General features: G+C 42.2%; 1 protein-coding gene across 7 annotated transcripts; it reads left to right on the top strand.

Moving 5' to 3' along the window:
- The first annotated feature begins 8,029 nt into the window (after positions 1 to 8,029).
- On the top strand, positions 8,030 to 17,280 carry matn3a (matrilin 3a). 7 transcript variants are annotated; one of them, XM_029734164.1, is made up of 8 exons: positions 8,030 to 8,379; positions 9,393 to 9,893; positions 11,062 to 11,637; positions 12,869 to 13,000; positions 13,532 to 13,657; positions 15,993 to 16,094; positions 16,458 to 16,528; positions 16,609 to 17,280. In XM_029734164.1, the coding sequence occupies exons 1-7, from the start codon at positions 8,214 to 8,216 to the stop codon at positions 16,511 to 16,513; spliced, it is 1,659 nt and encodes a 552-aa protein (XP_029590024.1). In that variant the 5' UTR covers positions 8,030 to 8,213; the 3' UTR covers positions 16,514 to 16,528; positions 16,609 to 17,280. The 7 variants fall into 7 exon arrangements, with proteins under 7 accessions (XP_029590024.1, XP_029590022.1, XP_029590027.1 ...); XM_029734162.1 differs by having other exon boundaries at positions 8,031 to 8,379; positions 16,606 to 17,280; XM_029734167.1 differs by lacking the exon at positions 11,062 to 11,637 and having other exon boundaries at positions 8,032 to 8,379; positions 16,606 to 17,280.
- The last annotated feature ends 713 nt before the right edge of the window (positions 17,281 to 17,993 follow it).

The following is a 17,993-nucleotide window of genomic DNA, read 5'->3' as shown; positions in this document are numbered from 1 at the left end:
GAGCTAATTAAAATAGGGTGGAAACTTGTGCTTTTGCACCTCCATTTTTTGGGGGGCGATGTGAAAATGATCATGATTGGATCATTTGTAAACTCACTTATTTTTGAGCTTGTCTGTTTAAAAAAATATCTTGCCATTTTATAAATGGTATAATTGCGCGATAGCATTTTGCAAAGCTGCTCCTCCTGTCGCCCCATTGTGTCTTTACAATGTAGAAAAATGCATATCAGCTATCTTTTGAATAGTTATCTATATTACCGGAGCTTCAACTATTTATATGGCGGATTCACAGCCGCAATTTATGGGAAATCCCAAACTTTGGAGATCAAAGATAGGCTTGTGGTTTCCATCTGTGGCGTAATGTCTTCTGGATTTCGTTGGCGGATCACATCCAACTTTTAGGTGCATGCACCGCCACCTGCTGTACTAGTGAGGCCATTCATTTCTGCAGTACAATTGACAACCATGGCTATGAATGCTAAAAAGCCCACCTTACTGAAGCAGATATTCTTCCCATCACTCTCTCTTGGTCTCTGCCTATTCACAGGAATTTTCTCAGTATCCCTCACCCTGTTCCCATCTTCCTCTACCACTCCCTTCACTGCTTTGGCATACATCACTTTCTGTACTACTCTAACTCCGGCAACCTCAACCTGCCTTTCACCGGACACCTCTGATCTCCAGCCCCACGGACACCCCCACAGCTGACACAACTTTCTCCACCAACTACACATTCCTGCGTCTCATGCCCTCCTGCACACTACTCACATCTAGGAATCTCTGTCTTACACACTGTTGCAACATGCCAATAAACTTGACACCTAAAACACTGTTGAATTTCGGCACAATGTCCGTAGTATTTTCCCCACGCTCTCCACCGGATCTGTGTCGCACCAAACAGCGGGCATCACCAGACACCAGGAATCTTCCATTTCAACTGATCCTCAACACTTAATGCCACCCCGTTAGCACTCATTTCAATGGCACCCTGCTCCGGAGAGTAAAGAAAGTCACATTTATTGTCCCTAATCTCATGATCTGGAGCGCCCGCTCCCTCTAGACTGAAGAAACACAGTAAATAATCACTAATCCACTCAGTTACTCTCACCAACTCAACAGTCCCCTTCTCCACCCAACCTGACACCACGTATGGATCAGCCAAAATGCAAGGATCCATTCTCTCCACAAACCTCACTCCCACTGGGCCAGAATTATCCTTTCCATCCTGGGGATGAGGCCCAAACTCAGCAGTCCTCAGTGCAGGTACTGCATCCATACTCCCGTCAGGTTCCATCTCTGAGCTACTAGAGCACGTATTCCTCTTTTTGCTCGACGCCAATCGTCCTCACCGCACCGCTTCCCTCTACACTCAGCTCCCTTTCACCGGTCATCACTGCACCTGCCACCACAATTAATTCCCCCTCACTCTTGTCACATTTACTATCCTTCTCTAGCTCTTCCAAAAGTTCTGTGCAATCCTCCACTCCATATTCCTTATCCGTCATCTTCTCCTTCCAGAAGGATTCTGCAGTCCTCCACTCCATATTTATTAATAATGTTCCACTTTCTTCCTGGTACGCCATCTTCTTTTCATGATCTCTAGTTCTTTTCCCTCAATGCTTATGACAAATCCAGCTCCAGACTTCTTCGATGAGGTTTAAAGGGCTGTTGACTTTCATTAAATGTTGCATTACCGCCACCAACTAGACTGGTGTATGAATCCCTTATACTTTGTATTGAAAAAGGGGAAAGTTATTTTTTTTTTTAAATATATATATAAAAAAAAAAAAATACCCTGCCATCTTAACCCTAAACTCATTAAAAACTCACCATCCTGCTCCACTATTTAAACCTATCTGGTCCAACCAATGGCCTGGGAGGACGAGACTCAGCTCACCCTGTAACTCTTCTGACGCCAAATCTCGTACACCCGAATACTTATCTGCAGCTGCCACCATAACCTCTATTTTCTGGGACTTACATTCCATCCCTGCGATACAGTTGATAACTGGGCTCCTGAGTGGCGCAGTGGTCTAAGGCACTGAATCTCAGTGCAAGAGGCGTCACTGCAGTCCCTGGTTCAATTCCAGGCTGCATCACATCCGGCCGTGATTGGAAGTCCCATAGGGCGGTGAACAATTGACCCAGCGTCGTCCGGGGTAGGCCGTCCCTTCTATATAAGAATTTGTTCTTAACTGACTTGCCTAGTTAAATAAAAAGAGAACCATTGCTATGAACGCTAAAAAGCCAATCTTACTGAACCATATATTACTCGTTGGCCTCTCTCTCTGTGCTGGCACAGATTTACTACTGACACACATTCTCAGGATCCTTGACCCATCTTCCTCTACTTTCTTCAATGCCTCTGCATATGACAACCTCTGCACTACTTTAACCCAGGTAACCACAACCTGCGTCTCTTGCCTCTGGACACTTCTGATGCCCAGTCCCATGTGCACCCCTACAATTAAGATACCACTTCTTTCTCCAATACTACACATTCTGTTGTCATGCCCTTCGGCTCGTCGTTTGGTGCGACGCAGACAGGGTGGCGTGAGTGTTGAAACGGAAGAGTCATTGTTCTTTTGAGTTTTGTTGACTCCCTGCCCAACAAAGCAGGCTTTTGTGCCAAATCCATTATGTTACAGGTGTTAAGCTTATGGGCATGTGGCAGCAGTGTGTAGGAGGGAGGTTCCTAGGTGTTGGTACACCTGTAATGGATTTGGCACAAAAGCCTGCTTTGTCGGGCAGGGAGTCAACAACAAAACTCAAAAGAACAAACAATGACTCTTCCGTTTCAACATTCACGCCACCCTGTCTGCATCGCACCAAACAACTAGCATCACAAACACTAGGAATCTTCCCCTTCAGTTGGCCACTTACATTTACCGCTACCCCAGTAATCATTCCTTTCAGTGGCGCCCTTTTCTTGAGAGCAAAACAAGTCACCGCTCTTGTCCTTATTTGTGCATGGTGGAGTGCCCGCTCTCTCTGACAGGCAGAAATACAAACATTTATCACAATACCACATACCTCAGCTGCCAAACTAACCCTGATTTAGATGACCATCCTACCCATGCTAGATTCCAGAGACGGCGTTTATAGATTGGCAGGTAAGGGTGCTCTCTAGTGGCTAGATGTCCTTTACCATTCAGCCATCAGATTTGCCACCAATGCTCCTTATAGGACACATCACTGTACTCTATACTCCTCTGTAAACTGGTCCTTCCTGTATACCTGTCGCAAGACCCACTGGCTGATGGTTATTTATAAAACCCTCTTAGGCCTCACTCTCCCCCATCTGAGATATCTACTGCAGCCCTCATCCTCCACATACAACACCAGTCACATTCTGTTAAAGGTCCCCAAAGAAAACACATCCCTGGGTCGCTCCCCTTTTCAGTTTGCTACAGCTAGCAACTGGAACAAACTGCAACAAACACTCAAACTCGACAATTTTATCTCAATCTCTTCATTCAAAGAATCCACCATGGACACTTACTGACAGTTGTGGCTGCTTTGCGTGAATTTTTTTATTTTTTGCCCCACCAAGATTTACATGCTAAAATCACCACTGGCTATTACTGTATATTTCACAGCACATTCATCTAGCAGTTTTGTCACCATGCTAGGACTAGGCCTACTGTGTGATACTTCACTCTTATTTTAAATGGCAATTTCCATATTGTTTCAGGGCAGCACTTGGCTGAATGACTAAAACAAAACCCTCTATCTCTTGAGTCCTCTCAATTCAGAGGTATAACAATTTCCTGCACTTTAATCTGACCAGATTGGAAGGGAGAAAGCGAGAAGATTTACTCCACCCAAAATCTGTCCATGTGAGAAACAGACCAAGTGGGGATTTTTTTTTAATCGAGGTCTGTGAGAGGGTGTGGAATTATGAGGATTGTTTGATCGAATAGAAATTTCGTAATGTTTAGGCTGTTTACAAATGTACTGATAAGTGGATGAACGTGGCATTTTTAGGAAATGGAACGTTTGCAAAAATATATATACAATTTAAAGTGTAGGCAATGCAGCTATTAAGCTGCAAAAGCTCAATGTGATGTCATTGTTAACCAATGCCTATTTGGCCTACAGTATTAATTACTTTTTGCATTTGTTGAAATCGATTTAGAAGCAGCTTCTCTAGCCTAAAGAATGGATTTTGGCGCCATCTCTTGTCAGTAAATGACAAAAATAAAATTTGAATTTGAATCGCAAACTCCGCGCTTTGTAGGGCAATGAATGTATTCAGTTTATTAGATGTAAATAGTTAATTTAATAATGCGCCACAATTATTTCACACTAATCTACAGCGCCAGATGTTATGTTTTTCCCCATAGGGCTATTTCATATTTTGCCATTGTATAATTTGTTTAAATCAATGTTAAAGAAGTTGGTTATGCTATTCTTTTTTAATTTCACATTTACTCAGGCTTATAACACTTTCTTTGAAAGAAATAAACAGTGCAAACTCAAAAGCAAGAGGCTACTCTCTAGACAGCTTCCAAAATGTTCATTGTTATATCTGGATCCTTGGGACGTCCCTACCCTAACCTTAACCCTTACCATTACCTGACCCGTTTAACCCCTGAGGTCGATGTCCGTGCCTCCACGGAAATCAAATTAGCATAATAACAAAATCCCCATGCAAATTGGATGCGTCTCAATCCACAGCATCTGCCTATGTAAAACTTCTGCATCTGTGGTGAAAGGTGACAGAGCTGGAGTGGTGTTTGTCAGACCATGAAATCAGTCTTCTCACACAATCGTCTGTAGCGTCCAAACGGTTTGGCCTACAAACTGTTATGGATTGATGAGACTCACGAGTATGATGGCGTCTTGAGACTCATCTGAAGTCCATACAACCAATCTGCCAACTTCTGTCTGTAGTGTCTGAACAGTTTGCTACACAATATGAACTCTGTGGAAAGGTGAGACTCACGAACACCTATAGGTCAGTTGCTTTGCTCTAGGACACCCACAGGCCTCACAAGACTCGTCTGAAGGTCCCACAGTGCATGTCTGATCAAAAACCAAGCCATGAGGTTGAAGGAATTGTCCGTAGAGTACCAAAAACTTTTGGCGGCATTGAAGGTCCCCAAGAACAGTGGCCTCCATCATTCTTAAATGGAAGAAGTTTGTAACAACCAAGACCCTTCCTAGAGCTGGCCACCCGGCCAAGCTGAGCAATCGGGGGAGGAGGTGGGAGGAGGAGGAGGTCAGGGAGGTGACCAGGAACCCGATGGTCACTCTGACAGAGCTCCAGAGTTCCTCTGGGGAGATGGGGGAACCTTCCAGAAGGACAACCATCTCTGCAGCACTCCACCAATCAGGCCTTTATGGTAGAGTGGCTAGACAGAAGCCACTCCTCAGTAAAAGGCACATGACAGCTTGCTTCGAGTTTGCCAAAAGGCACCATAAAGACTCTCAGACCATGCAAAACAAGATTATCTGGTCTGATGAAACCAAGATTGAACTCTTTGGCATGTGTGCTAAGTGTCACGTCTGGAGGAAACCTGGCACTATCCCGACAGTGAGGCATGGTGGTGGCAGCATTATGCTGTGGGGATGTCTTTCAGTGGCAGGGACTGGGAGACTAGTCAGGATCGAGGCAAAGATGAACGGAGCGAAGTACAGAGAGATCATTGATGAAAACCTACTCCTGAGCGCCCAGGACCTCAGACTGGGGCGAAGGTTCACCTTCCAACAGGACAATGCCCTAAGCACACAACCAAGAAATTGCAGGAGTGGCTTTGGGACAAGCCTCTGAATGTCCTTGAGTGGCCCAGACTTGAACCGGATCGAACATCTCTGGAGAGAACTGAAAATAGCTGTGCAGCAACACTCCCCATCCAACCTGACAGAGCTTGAGAGGATCTGCAGAGAAGAATGGGAGAAACTCTCCAAATACAGGTGTGCCAAGCTACCCAAGAAGACTCAAGGCTGTAATAGCTGCCAAAGGTGCTTCAACAAAGTACTGAGTAAAGGGTTTGAATAATTATGTATGTGTGTATATATATATATGTGTATATATATATAGTAAAAATGTCAAACAGTTTTTGCTTTGTCATTATTGGGTATTGTGTGTAGATTGATAACAATTTAATAAATTTTAGGGGAAAGGGGGATACCTAGTCAGTTGTACAACTGAATGTATTCAACTGAAATGTGTCTTCCGCATTTAACCCAACCCCTCTGAATCCGAGAGGTGCGGGGGGCTGTGATAATGGACATCCACGTCTTCGGCGCCCGGGGAACAGTGGGTGAACTGCCTTGCTCAGGGACAGATTTTTACCATTCACCTTTACCTTTTGCCCTTTCAGTTACTAGCCCAATGCTCTAACCACTAGGCTACCTAGAATAATGCTGCAATGTAACAAAATGTGGAAAAGGTCAAGGGGTCTGAATACTTTCCGAATGCACTGTATGCATGGCCACTATTTAGTGCCAAAAATAAGGGGTTAAATACATTTTTGTTTTTTAAGTATAAAATGTGTCCTGATCTTATATCGATCAGATCTAGGACAGACACTAAAGGCCAAAGTTCCTGTTGATTTTTTGGGGGGGAGTTGTCCATGTAGTGAATATGTTATTCAATGTGTTTGTAATGGCTAATAGCGGTAAGACCAAACATTATTTTTCATCAAAACATTTTTTCATACAGTACCAGTCAAAAGTTTGGACACACCTACTCATTCTAGTGTTTCTCTTTGTCTTCACTACAATGTAGTAAAAATAAACTATGAAATAACACATATGGAATCCTTTAGTAACCAAAAAAGTGTTAAACAAATCAAAATATATGAGATTCTTCAAAGTGGCCACCCTTTGCCTTGATGACAGCTTTGCACACTCTTGGCATTCTCTCAACTAGCTTCATGAGGTAGTCACCTGGAATGCATTTCAATTAACAGGTGTGCCTTGTTAATTTGTGGAATTTCTTTCCATTTTGATGCATTTGAGCCAATCAGTTGTGTTGTGACAAGGTAGGGGTGCTAGACACATCTCAACATTAACTGTTTAGAGGAGACTGTGAATAAGGCCTCCGTGGTCGAATTGCTGCAAAGAAACCACTACTAAAGGACACCAATAAGAAGAAGAGACTTGCTTGGGCCAAGAAACATGAGCAATGGACATTAGACCAGTGGAAATCTGTCCTTTGGTCTGATGAGTCCAAATTTGAGATTTTTGGTTCAAACCGCTGTGTCTTTGTAACGCAGAGTAGGTGAACGGATGATCTCCGCAACTGTGATTCCCACCATGAAGCATGGAGGAGGAGGTGTGATGGTGTCGGGGTGCTTTGCTGGTGACACAGTTAGTGATTTATTTAGAATTCAAGGCACACTTAAGCAGCATGCCTACCACAGCATTCTGCAGCGATACGCCATCCCATCATTTGTTTTTCAACAGGACAATGATCCAACACACCGCCAGGCTATGTAAGGGCTATTTGACCAAGAAGGAGAGTGATGGAGTGCTGCATCAGATGACCTTGCCTCCACAATTACCGGACTTCAACCCAACTGAGATGGTTTGGGATGAGTTGAACCGCAGAGTGAAGGAAAAGCAGCCAACAAGTGCTCAGCATATGTGGGAACTCCTTCAAGACTATTGGAAAAGCATTCTAGGTTAAGCTGGTTGAGAGATGGCCAAGTGTGTGCAAAGATGTCAAGGCAAAGGGTGGCTACTTTGAAGAATATAAAATATATTTTGATTTGTTTAACACTTTTTTGGTTACTACACGATTCCATATGTGTTATTTAATAGATTTGATGTCTTCACTATTATTCTACAATGTAGAAAATAGTAAAATAAAGAAAAACCCTTGAATGAGTAGGTGTGTCCAAAATTTTGACTGGTACTGTATATTTTTTTGATACTTCAAGGAGTCTTAAAATTCAAAATCAAATAGCTTAATGATTCTTGGTTTGACCTTCTTAAAACAATCCAATTGACATGGGGTAGGGACATTCAAGGGTCCTGCACATCACTGACCCTTCCAAAATGGTGTTTGGTTTGGGGAGGGGAAAAATGCACTCTTTTCCGTCTTGCATTTGGATTGGACAATAATTACACACGTGCTTTGGTCAGTGGTCTTCAAATTGGTCCTCCAAGACCCTCTCCTAAACGTTTGAGTTTCAGACATTTGTGCGGACAGGGTAAACCGGCAAGAATTTGAACGGACGTGAGAAGAAAACATTGGTACAATGAAGTCTTTATTCGGGAGTCTCGTCTACTGCCTTTTCCTCTTTGTGTCTGATGTATACGGAACGTACCGTTTGAATGGATTCGATCCACAGCAGGTTGCTGCTCAAAGTTATGCACAACGTAGAAATATTGCCCGGCCACCGCTGCGGACGCTTGATCTTTCAGGTAGGTTTTCAGAGAAAGGTGTCGGTCCCCCGTACACCTTTCTATTTGTGTTTTGTGTCATGATACATACACACTGTATATCATTTGATTGTTTAGCCAAGTACATTTTCAGGCAAAATTGAAAAGCGCTTATTGAATTCTATTATTTGTCTAATCTGATCAAAATATCGTGCCAACTACTCGTAGTCTGTCCACGAGAGATTAATCCGATAATTTCATACTTCTCCTAATTGAGAACCAACCAAGTGTCCGTGCGTAAAATCGCGTAAAATGTGCACGGAACAATTGGTTTTATTATAGCCAATCCTTGTATTGTAGATAATTGGGTCTGCTATAGGTTTGCAAAATTCCAGTAACTTTTTCCCTGGTTTTCCAGAAATCCTGGTTGGAGAATCCTTTTGGGAAAGTTACCAGAATTTTGCTACCCTAGTCTGCTATATGGAAATGCTAATACGTGTACTAAGGTACTTGGACATATGCATTCCATGTACATGCAGTTCAACGTGGCAATAACTCATTATAGATTTACATATACTTTTTTTTTACATACAATTTCAAAATTGACAAATTATACATTGATTTTGCTTTATTGGCTAAACAATGACATCCAAGTTTATAAGACAGACACCATATTTGTCAAATCTATATGTGCTACAAGACTAAATGCATGTGTAAGTAATTTACAACTTACAATATTTTATAATATTACTGATATTACTGATATTCCTCTATGCTTGTTCGAAACGAGCCAAGCGGCTACCAGCTTAAATGTTACTCATGATTCAACAACTAATCAGTATTCTCATGCTAACTCTTAAAGCAAGCGGAGTTCATTCTCACATCAACACACCCATAACAATAATTTATACAAACTCACATCGAAACCATAACTATCATTCATACAAACTCGCATCGAAACCATAACTATAATTCATAAAGACTCACATCTTTCCCATTTGCTGACTAACTAATTTGCTCTACCGCTCCTCCTCTCCTCCTCTGGTGGCCCCTAGTTCACGCCAGTGCATACAGGCATAGAGACTATCACTACCACCACCAGCCACCAGGGATCCACCTGCCCGTGGTTTACCAACAACCTGGCCCTCTATCTCCACCCGTGGCTTACCCCAGACCCTCTGTCCCCTTACCACCTTACCAACACAGATTCAAAGGGCGAGCGCCACCGGTGGTGTACAACCTATACCAAGACCTTTCACCTCCAGTAGTTCACCACCACCCGTTTAAAGTTTTTTTTCCACCAGTGAGCCACCACCATAAATTCAAAGGTAAATGTCCACACATTTTACCTCTAGTACAGCCTAAACCTACTACAGTGCCAACGACCCCTGTGGTGTACCTACCCACCAGAGTTCCAACTCTACCATCAGTGACTACCTTGCAACCGGTGATGACCACCTTGCCACTGGAGGTGACCGCCACCCCCGTGCCGCCAACACTACCTGTCAGTACCCAAAGCAGCAGCGTCGTCATCACCACCACCAGTGTGGAGACAGGTAGAAGCTAGGTTTCCCTTCCAACCCAACCAATTCAATCCATAGATGTCCAGGTCAGCTCTGTCTTATATGTTATAATCGCACAGGACTACTGTCACATAATCAACCTTTCTCATTGATAATTTCATCACATAATCAACCTTTCTCATTGATAATTTCATCACATAATCAACCTTTCTCATTGATAATTTCATCACATAACCAACCATTCTCATTGATAATTTCATCACATAACCAACCATTCTCATTGATAATTTCATCACATAATCAACCATTCTCATTGATAATTTCATCACATAACCAACCATTCTCATTGATAATTTCATCACATAACCAACCATTCTCATTGATAATTTCATCACATAATCAACCATTCTCATTGATAATTTCATCACATAACCAACCATTCTCATTGATAATTTCATCACATAACTAACCAGCCAGAATGTAGGTTATTTGCAGTCTAATAATGACAAAACACCATACAATACCGGGGTGAAGCATTCCGGGACAAGTAAAAAATTACTTTCTTGTTCTCCGCAGTTTATAATTTGGAACAGAAAAACTATGAATGACTGGATATACATTTAAATACTCTTCACTGCATTAGAAGGATTTTTTTTATTACTTATTCTGGAAAAAAACATCCGTTTTGACAACAGTATGATTAAAGAAGGATACTGGTAACAATTACAATTCTGCGCCAGTTGGGATGTCAAAGCTTAATTAAGCCTTGCCATTCAATTTGGCCTTTCACAGTCCAATCCTGAACTATTGACATAGAAGAACAGTTAAGAGAGGTGAAAGGATACAGTATGTCTCCATGAAAGGCATGATATACTGTAATAACTAACCTCTAAACCGTCTAACTGAAATGATGCACAACTCATGGCCTTACGAACCCCTCTTTCAACCTACAACTCTCAAGAAACCAGAGTTGTGCATCCCCCAAACAACCATGAAAAATGTCATTTTTTTGTGTAGCTGAATTGTTTCACCTTTCTTCACGGACACTAATATGAATGAATGTATGTCGCTTTTCAATCCACAAACTAGGGCTACATGTGTGTGTGTCAATGGAATTACTTTGTATGAAATAAACTGGGCTTTTCAGTGTGAACATATGGCCAGCTTGTTAAGAGCTGCAATGCTTCTGGTTTGCCACCAGTGACAGACAATTCGTGCAGGAGCCGTCCCCTGGACCTGGTCTTCATCATCGACAGCTCCCGCAGCGTGCGACCCGGCGAGTTTGAGAAGGTCAAGATCTTCCTGGCCGACATGGTCGACACCTTGGACGTCGGACCAGAAGCCACCCGTGTGGCCGTGGTCAACTATGCCAGCACGGTCAAGATCGAGTTCCTGCTCAAGGCTCACCTGAACAAGCCCAACATGAAGCAGGCTATCACCCGCATCGAGCCCCTCGCAGCCGGCACCATGACTGGCCTGGCCATCAAGTCGGCCATGACCGAGGCCTTCACCGAAGAGTCGGGCGCACGGCCGAAGTCGAAGAACATCGCCAAGGTGGCCATCATCGTGACAGACGGGCGTCCTCAGGACCAGGTGGAGGAGGTGTCAGCGGCTGCCCGGGGGTCCGGCATCGAGATCTACGCGGTGGGGGTGGACCGAGCCGACATGACCTCTTTGCGGCTGATGGCCAGCAACCCTCTGGAAGACCACGTGTTCTACGTGGAGACCTACGGCGTCATCGAGAAGCTCACCTCCAAATTCAGGGAGACCCTGTGTGGTATGACTGAGCAGGGTGGAGGAGGAGGAGACTAGTCTTAACCTTAAACTTTGGTTTTAGTCCGAGAATGTGTAGGGACCGTGTACCGTCTACAGGGGTGGTTTAATCTGTTTTCTCTTTAGCACTTCATGTTGAATCCTTAGGTTTGCTATTCAAGTGTAAATTATACATTGACCAAATGGTAAAGAGAAAAAACAGACCTCACATGGATTAAAGGTTTATATACCCTGGCACTAGATTTTAGCCCATTGGAAAGTAGTTCGGCCATTTGGTCTACTCTGGGCTGGTTTCCCACATTTACATTAAACCTAGTCCCGGATTAAAATTCTATTTTAATGGAGGATCTCTATTGAAAGTGTCTCTTAGTCCAGGACTAGGCTTAATCTGGGTCTGGGAAACAGTGAACAGTCAGGTATGGTTCCTCACTCTCAGTAACAGACAGGATGGTCCTTCAACAAGTGCAAGGTGATCGAAGAGGTAACTGCTCATTAACGATTGACCAATGAGAAATCAAAGCATCATGCCACACAGAGATCGCTTTGAATCTGTCAATCGTACTACTTTGTTTGAAATGATCAGAATACTATTCTAAAATCTTCTTCAAAGTAATTTTGAATAGTAAATTGACTTTTTTTCATAACATTCTAGTATTTATTTAAACTTGAATGTTGTGTACATTTTAGTATTGTTTTTAAAATGTATTTATTTTTTTATGTTAACATTCCCCCTTCTATGTTTGCAATGGACCTTGACTGAGTTGGTGTATGGTCCACCAGCTTTCCAGTCACATTAGGTGGCCTTCAGTGTATAGCTGGCTTTATTTCAATAGTCTATTGATATACTTCCATACACTGTTTTGAAGCTTGGAACTCAGACAATACAACAAACAGTCTTTTGCGTCCACAATTTCATCAAACAGGCTATGTAAAAATGCGTATACCTTCTGCACTTACATGCATATGCTCAAAAACATGTCTTAGTTCAGTTTGCTATGGTATCTATACTTGTTATGCTATTTATACTATATACAGAAATTACATTTTCTTAGAGAAATTAGATTATAAAGGGGTTATAAACGACCAGCGTTTATATATGGTAAGTATGTTTGATAATATGGCTTCTTCAGATCACTTTTGAATGCATACAAGCTATAACCGTTCCAAACTTACCAGCCTATGAAATTGTACCCATGCTGCTTTATGTAGCTTCACTTAACCCCGACTTATTCCAGGTTGGGACCCCTGTGACATGGGACACGACTGTGAGGACATGTGTGTTAGCAGCAACAACTCCTATCACTGCGCGTGTCGGGAGGGGTATCTCTTGAACACGGACAAGAAAACATGTTCCAAGAATCAGACACGTAAACCTCCCCACTATGTTTGCAAAGGACCTTGGCTGAGTTGCATGGAAGGTGTATGGTCCAACAGCTTTCCAGCCACAGTGTATAGCTGGCACTATGTCAATATATACTTCCATACAGCTTTTTGAAGCTTGCAAATATTGCCACTGGAACTCAGATAATACAAGTGTCCTTTGCATCCACAATTTCATCAAACAGGCTATGGCAAACGTGTCACTATATGTGTATATATACTTAAAACTGTGATCCTACTTCAGTTTGTTATGGCATCTTCACTTTGAAATGAGTGTTTCTATCAAATTGCCATCCAGGAATGAAATTGAATAAGTGAGTTATAAATGACCATCACATACAGTGAGGTAAGTATGTTTGATAGTATGGCTTCTTCAGAATACTACCCCAGATCACCTTTACTTAGACCGAATCCTTATGCATACAAACTATAACAGTTCCAAATATGATGCCAGCCTATGAAATTGTATCCATGCTGCTAGCTTGTCAGCTCCTTCCCTTAACCCCGGCTTATTCCAGGTGTGGACCCCTGTGCCATTGGACACGACTGTGAGCACATATGTGTCAGCAGCAACGTGTCCCATCACTGCAAGTGTCGGAAGGGATATATCTTGAACCTGGACCAGAAAACGTGTACTCTGAAACGTAAGAGTCAGTGGGCTAACTGGTTGTGTTATAAATATGCCTCCTTTATATAATTTGAACTTTATGTTGAGTCTGCTCAGATGCTCGACCCGTTATGGATAGTGATCACAGAAGATCTCTAATTTGTTTGTTTTCTTTTAAGCAGCACATGAATGATAAGTCTTCATTCAGCTTTTAAAATCCAACTGGTGCCAAATCAATATTACTACTTGATTCACCGTTGGTGTTCCATTTGCCGAACACTTTGTAACACTCGCTAGGTTGCTTCAACGTTGTCATAGCATTGTGTTCCTGTCATGGCCATGCAAATGGAACCAACTCTGTGCTGTCCGTCTTGCATACTAGAGAACATGAGAGCAAAACCAGGATAGGTAAGGGATTAGTTTTTGGAAAAGTCTACTGCTATCAAAGAGGATTAGTTGAACCTAGGTAAAGTACTTACACATGGTCATGTTTAGTAGGGAGAAAATGTTCTAGACTCTACCTGATCTAGTTCAATAAGAACACATTTATTTTCCAGTGTAAAACACCTTTTGCTACGATGTACTCGACTGAACACAACCCTGGTCTGTAGAAGAACAACTGCAAGCCCTATTAGTACATGGAACTCAACAGTATAACAACATTAGTTGGGAGGTATTGAGTGAGAGGCTCCTCCTGTGTGCTGTTATCTACTGTACAGTTGAAGTCAGAAGTTTACATACACCTTAGCCAAATACATTTATACTCAGTTTTTCACAATTCCTGACATTTAATCCTAGTAAAAATTCCTTGTTTTAGGTCAGTTAGGATCACCACTTTATTTTAAGAATTTGAGATGTCAGAATAATAGTATAGAAAATGAATTTTCAGCTTTTATTTCTTTCATCACATTCCCAGTGGGTCAGAAGTTTACATACGCTCAATTAGTATTTGGTAGCATTGCCTTTAAATTGTTTAACTTGGGTCAATTGTTTCAGCTAGCCTTCCACAAGCTTCCCACAGTAAGTTGGGTGAATTTTGGCCCATTCCTCCTGACTGAGCTGGTGTAACTGAGTCAGGTTTGTGGTCCTTGCTCGCACACGTTTTTTTCAGTTCTGCCCACAAATTTTCTATAGGATTGAGGTCAGGGCTTTGTGATGGCAACTCCAATACCTTGACTTTGTTGTCCTTGAACCATTTTGCCACAACTTTGGAAGTATGCTTGGGGTCATTGTCCATTTGGAAGACCCATTTGCGACCAAGCTTTAACTTCCTGACTGATGTCTTGAGATGTTGCTTCAATATAATTTTCCTACCTCATGATGCCATCTATTTTGTGAAGTGCACCAGTCCTTCCTGCAGCAAAGCACCACCACAACATGATGCTGCCACCCCTGTGCTTCACGGTTGGGATGGTGTTCTTCGGCTTGCAAGCCTCCCCCTTTTTCCTCCAAACATAACGATGGCCATTATGGCCAAACAGTTCTTTTTTTTTCATCAGACCAGAGGACATTTCTCCAAAAAGTACGATCTTTGTCCCCATGTGCAGTTGCAAACCGTAGTCTGGCTTTTTATGTCGGTTTTGGAGCAGTGGCTTCTTCCTTACTGAGCGGCCTTTCAGGTTATGTCGATATAGGACTTGTTTTACTGTGGATATAGATACTATTGTACCGGTTTCCTGCAGCATCTTCACAAGGTCCTTTGCAGTTGTTCTGGGATTGATTTGCACTTTTCGCACCAAAGTACGTTCATCTCTAGGAGACAGAACGCGTCTCCTTCCTGAGCGGTATGACAGCTGCGTGGTCCCATGGTGTTTATACTTGCAGACTATTGTTTGTACAGATTGTGTTATCTTCAGGCGTTTGGAAATTGCTCCCAACAATGAACCAGACTTGTGGAGGTCTACAATTTTTGGCTTGGCTGATTTCTTTTGCTTTTTCCCATGATGTCAAGCAAAGAGGCACTGAGTTTGAAGGTAGGCCTTGAAATACATCCACAGGTACACCTCCAATAGGCTAATTGACATCATTTGAGTCAATCAGAAGCTTCTAAAGCCATGACATAATTTTCTGGAATTTTCCAAGCTGTTTAAAGGCACAGTCAACTTAGTGTATGTAAACGTTTGACCCACTGGAATTGTGATACAGTGAAATAATCTGTCTGTAAACAATTGTTGGAAAAATTACGTGCACAAAGTGATGTCCTAACCGACTTGCCAAAACAATAGTTTGTTAACAAGAAATTTGTGGAGGGGTTGAAAAACTAGCTTTAATGACTCCAACCTGTGTATGTCAACTTCCGACTTCAACTGTATGTACATACATTATGTAATCTTTAACACTAACGTGACATATTGCTCTGTCCCAACATGAAGAGATGAAGGTGGTGGTGGTGGTGGAGGACCCTTGTAAGTGTGAAGCCAGACTGGCTTTCCAGATGCAGACACAGGCCGCCCTCCAGGAGATCACTGCCAGACATATCCTTTCTGTTAGTTCACAGTAGGAAAATAACTGACCGCAACACTCATTATAGGCTGAAGACTCAGTGGTATGCCTCCTTCAAAGCAATTCATGGGTTATCTTCAATGCCTGTATGATTGATGGGCTGGGTTGCATGACCTACCATGACATTATGCGGTTTAGATTTGTGGAAGCAAATGCTACTTTGTCAACTGGATAATATGATGTTGTAGATCAATTGTAAAAAAAATATATGTGTATGAAAAGAAAATGTTATAAATTAGTTTTTCAGATGTAACTGTGTTTATTAACCTTTTATTCTAGTTGTGGCTTATTCCTAATGTTTTACCATGAAAAAGAATTGCCTTTACTCTTCTCACTAACTGACATGACAGGAAGAGTGGAACAGATTGAGAACATTTTGGGACCTGTCTAAGAGGAGGAGGAAACGGTAAGTAACAATTCCCTATAAGGAAGACTAGGTTGAAACCTTCCACCTCTGACCTCTGTGTATTTGTTTACCCTCAGCAGGGTCAGCCAACATCCGATGGCCCCGCAGCCAGCCGTCACAGTCACGGACCACTGCAACACGGGCATGTACTACGACTGCTGTACTCCATCACATCGGCGGATATCGACAACAAGACAGTGGAACTTTGGATAAACAACACAGCTAGAAGGAAATAATGTCAGTCCATTGTTCTTTAAACAAGCTATTGGACTTAGGTCAGGGCTGTATCAGGGAATTATGGGGGCTAACGGTGTCAGTCTGTCCATATATGAGCATCAGGTTCCCACGAAACGTTACAGAATATAACGGTATACACCTTTAGAAATGTGCTAAATACATTTATTGTATTAATACATTTTCATCAAGTCTCTGCTTCAGCTAACACATTTGAAATGTGTTTTTGGAAGTTTCTTTGAAGTATATTGAAAAAAATTGAAATCATGTTCAGTAGGGACCAGTCAATGAGGGTCATTGCTTTTAAGATTTATTTTTATTTTAACAGATTTTAGAAATGTTATACTATATGATCATTTCCAATCTGGTAGAAATGTATTTTTTGTGCCCGCCATATAAGGTATTTCTGTTAGGTTGTGTCAGTGCAAAATGTTGAACGCTATAATGTAAGGAAAATGTACACCCCCATGTGTGCTGTGTACGTCAGAATAAAAAAACGAATGTACTGAATGTGACAATCAAGACCAGGAGAGGAAGTTATTTTGCACAGTACCTTTATCCATTGAACTACTTGATGAATATTAAAGGGGAAGTTCAGTATTTTACAAGTTGTTGTTAGATTGTTTCTCCCTCTGAAAGTAGTCTAGACCAGAAGAAACAGTACTCCATGGTTCAGTTTCCTTAACAGCCTCTAAAAACCTAATCTTACTTTAGCCACCACTAGCTAAAATTCAATGGGGGTAATAGGAGCAACCGTGAACTTTAACACATGAATACGGAACATGGGTTAAGTTAGTAGTTAAGAAGAATATGCACTCAGTGGCCAGGTACACCACCCTGTTCAGGAAAATGGTTTGCTCCATTTGCTTGCTTTGCTTGCTATATAAAACAGGCATCGATGCATTCAGTTAGTGTTTGATTGAACGTTAGAATGGGCAAAACGGGTGACCTAAGCAACTGAGTATGGAATGATCGTCGGTGCCAGTATCTCAGAAACGTCCGGCCTCCTGGGCTTTTCACGCATAACAGTGTCTAAGGTTTACAGAGAATGGTGCGACAAACAAAAAACATCCAGTCAGTGGCAGTCCTGTCGGCGAAAACAGCTTATTGATGAGAGGTTGAAGGAAAATGGCAAGAATTGTGCAAGTTAACAGGCGGGACACAAACAGACATAACAGCACAGTACAACAGTGGTGTGCAGAACGGCATCTCGGAACGCACAACTCGTCGG

This window comes from Salmo trutta, chromosome 35, assembly GCF_901001165.1.
Source record: "Salmo trutta chromosome 35, fSalTru1.1, whole genome shotgun sequence".
Classification (NCBI taxonomy): Eukaryota; Metazoa; Chordata; class Actinopteri; order Salmoniformes; family Salmonidae; genus Salmo; species Salmo trutta.
This window is presented reverse-complemented; position numbering and strand designations above follow the sequence as displayed.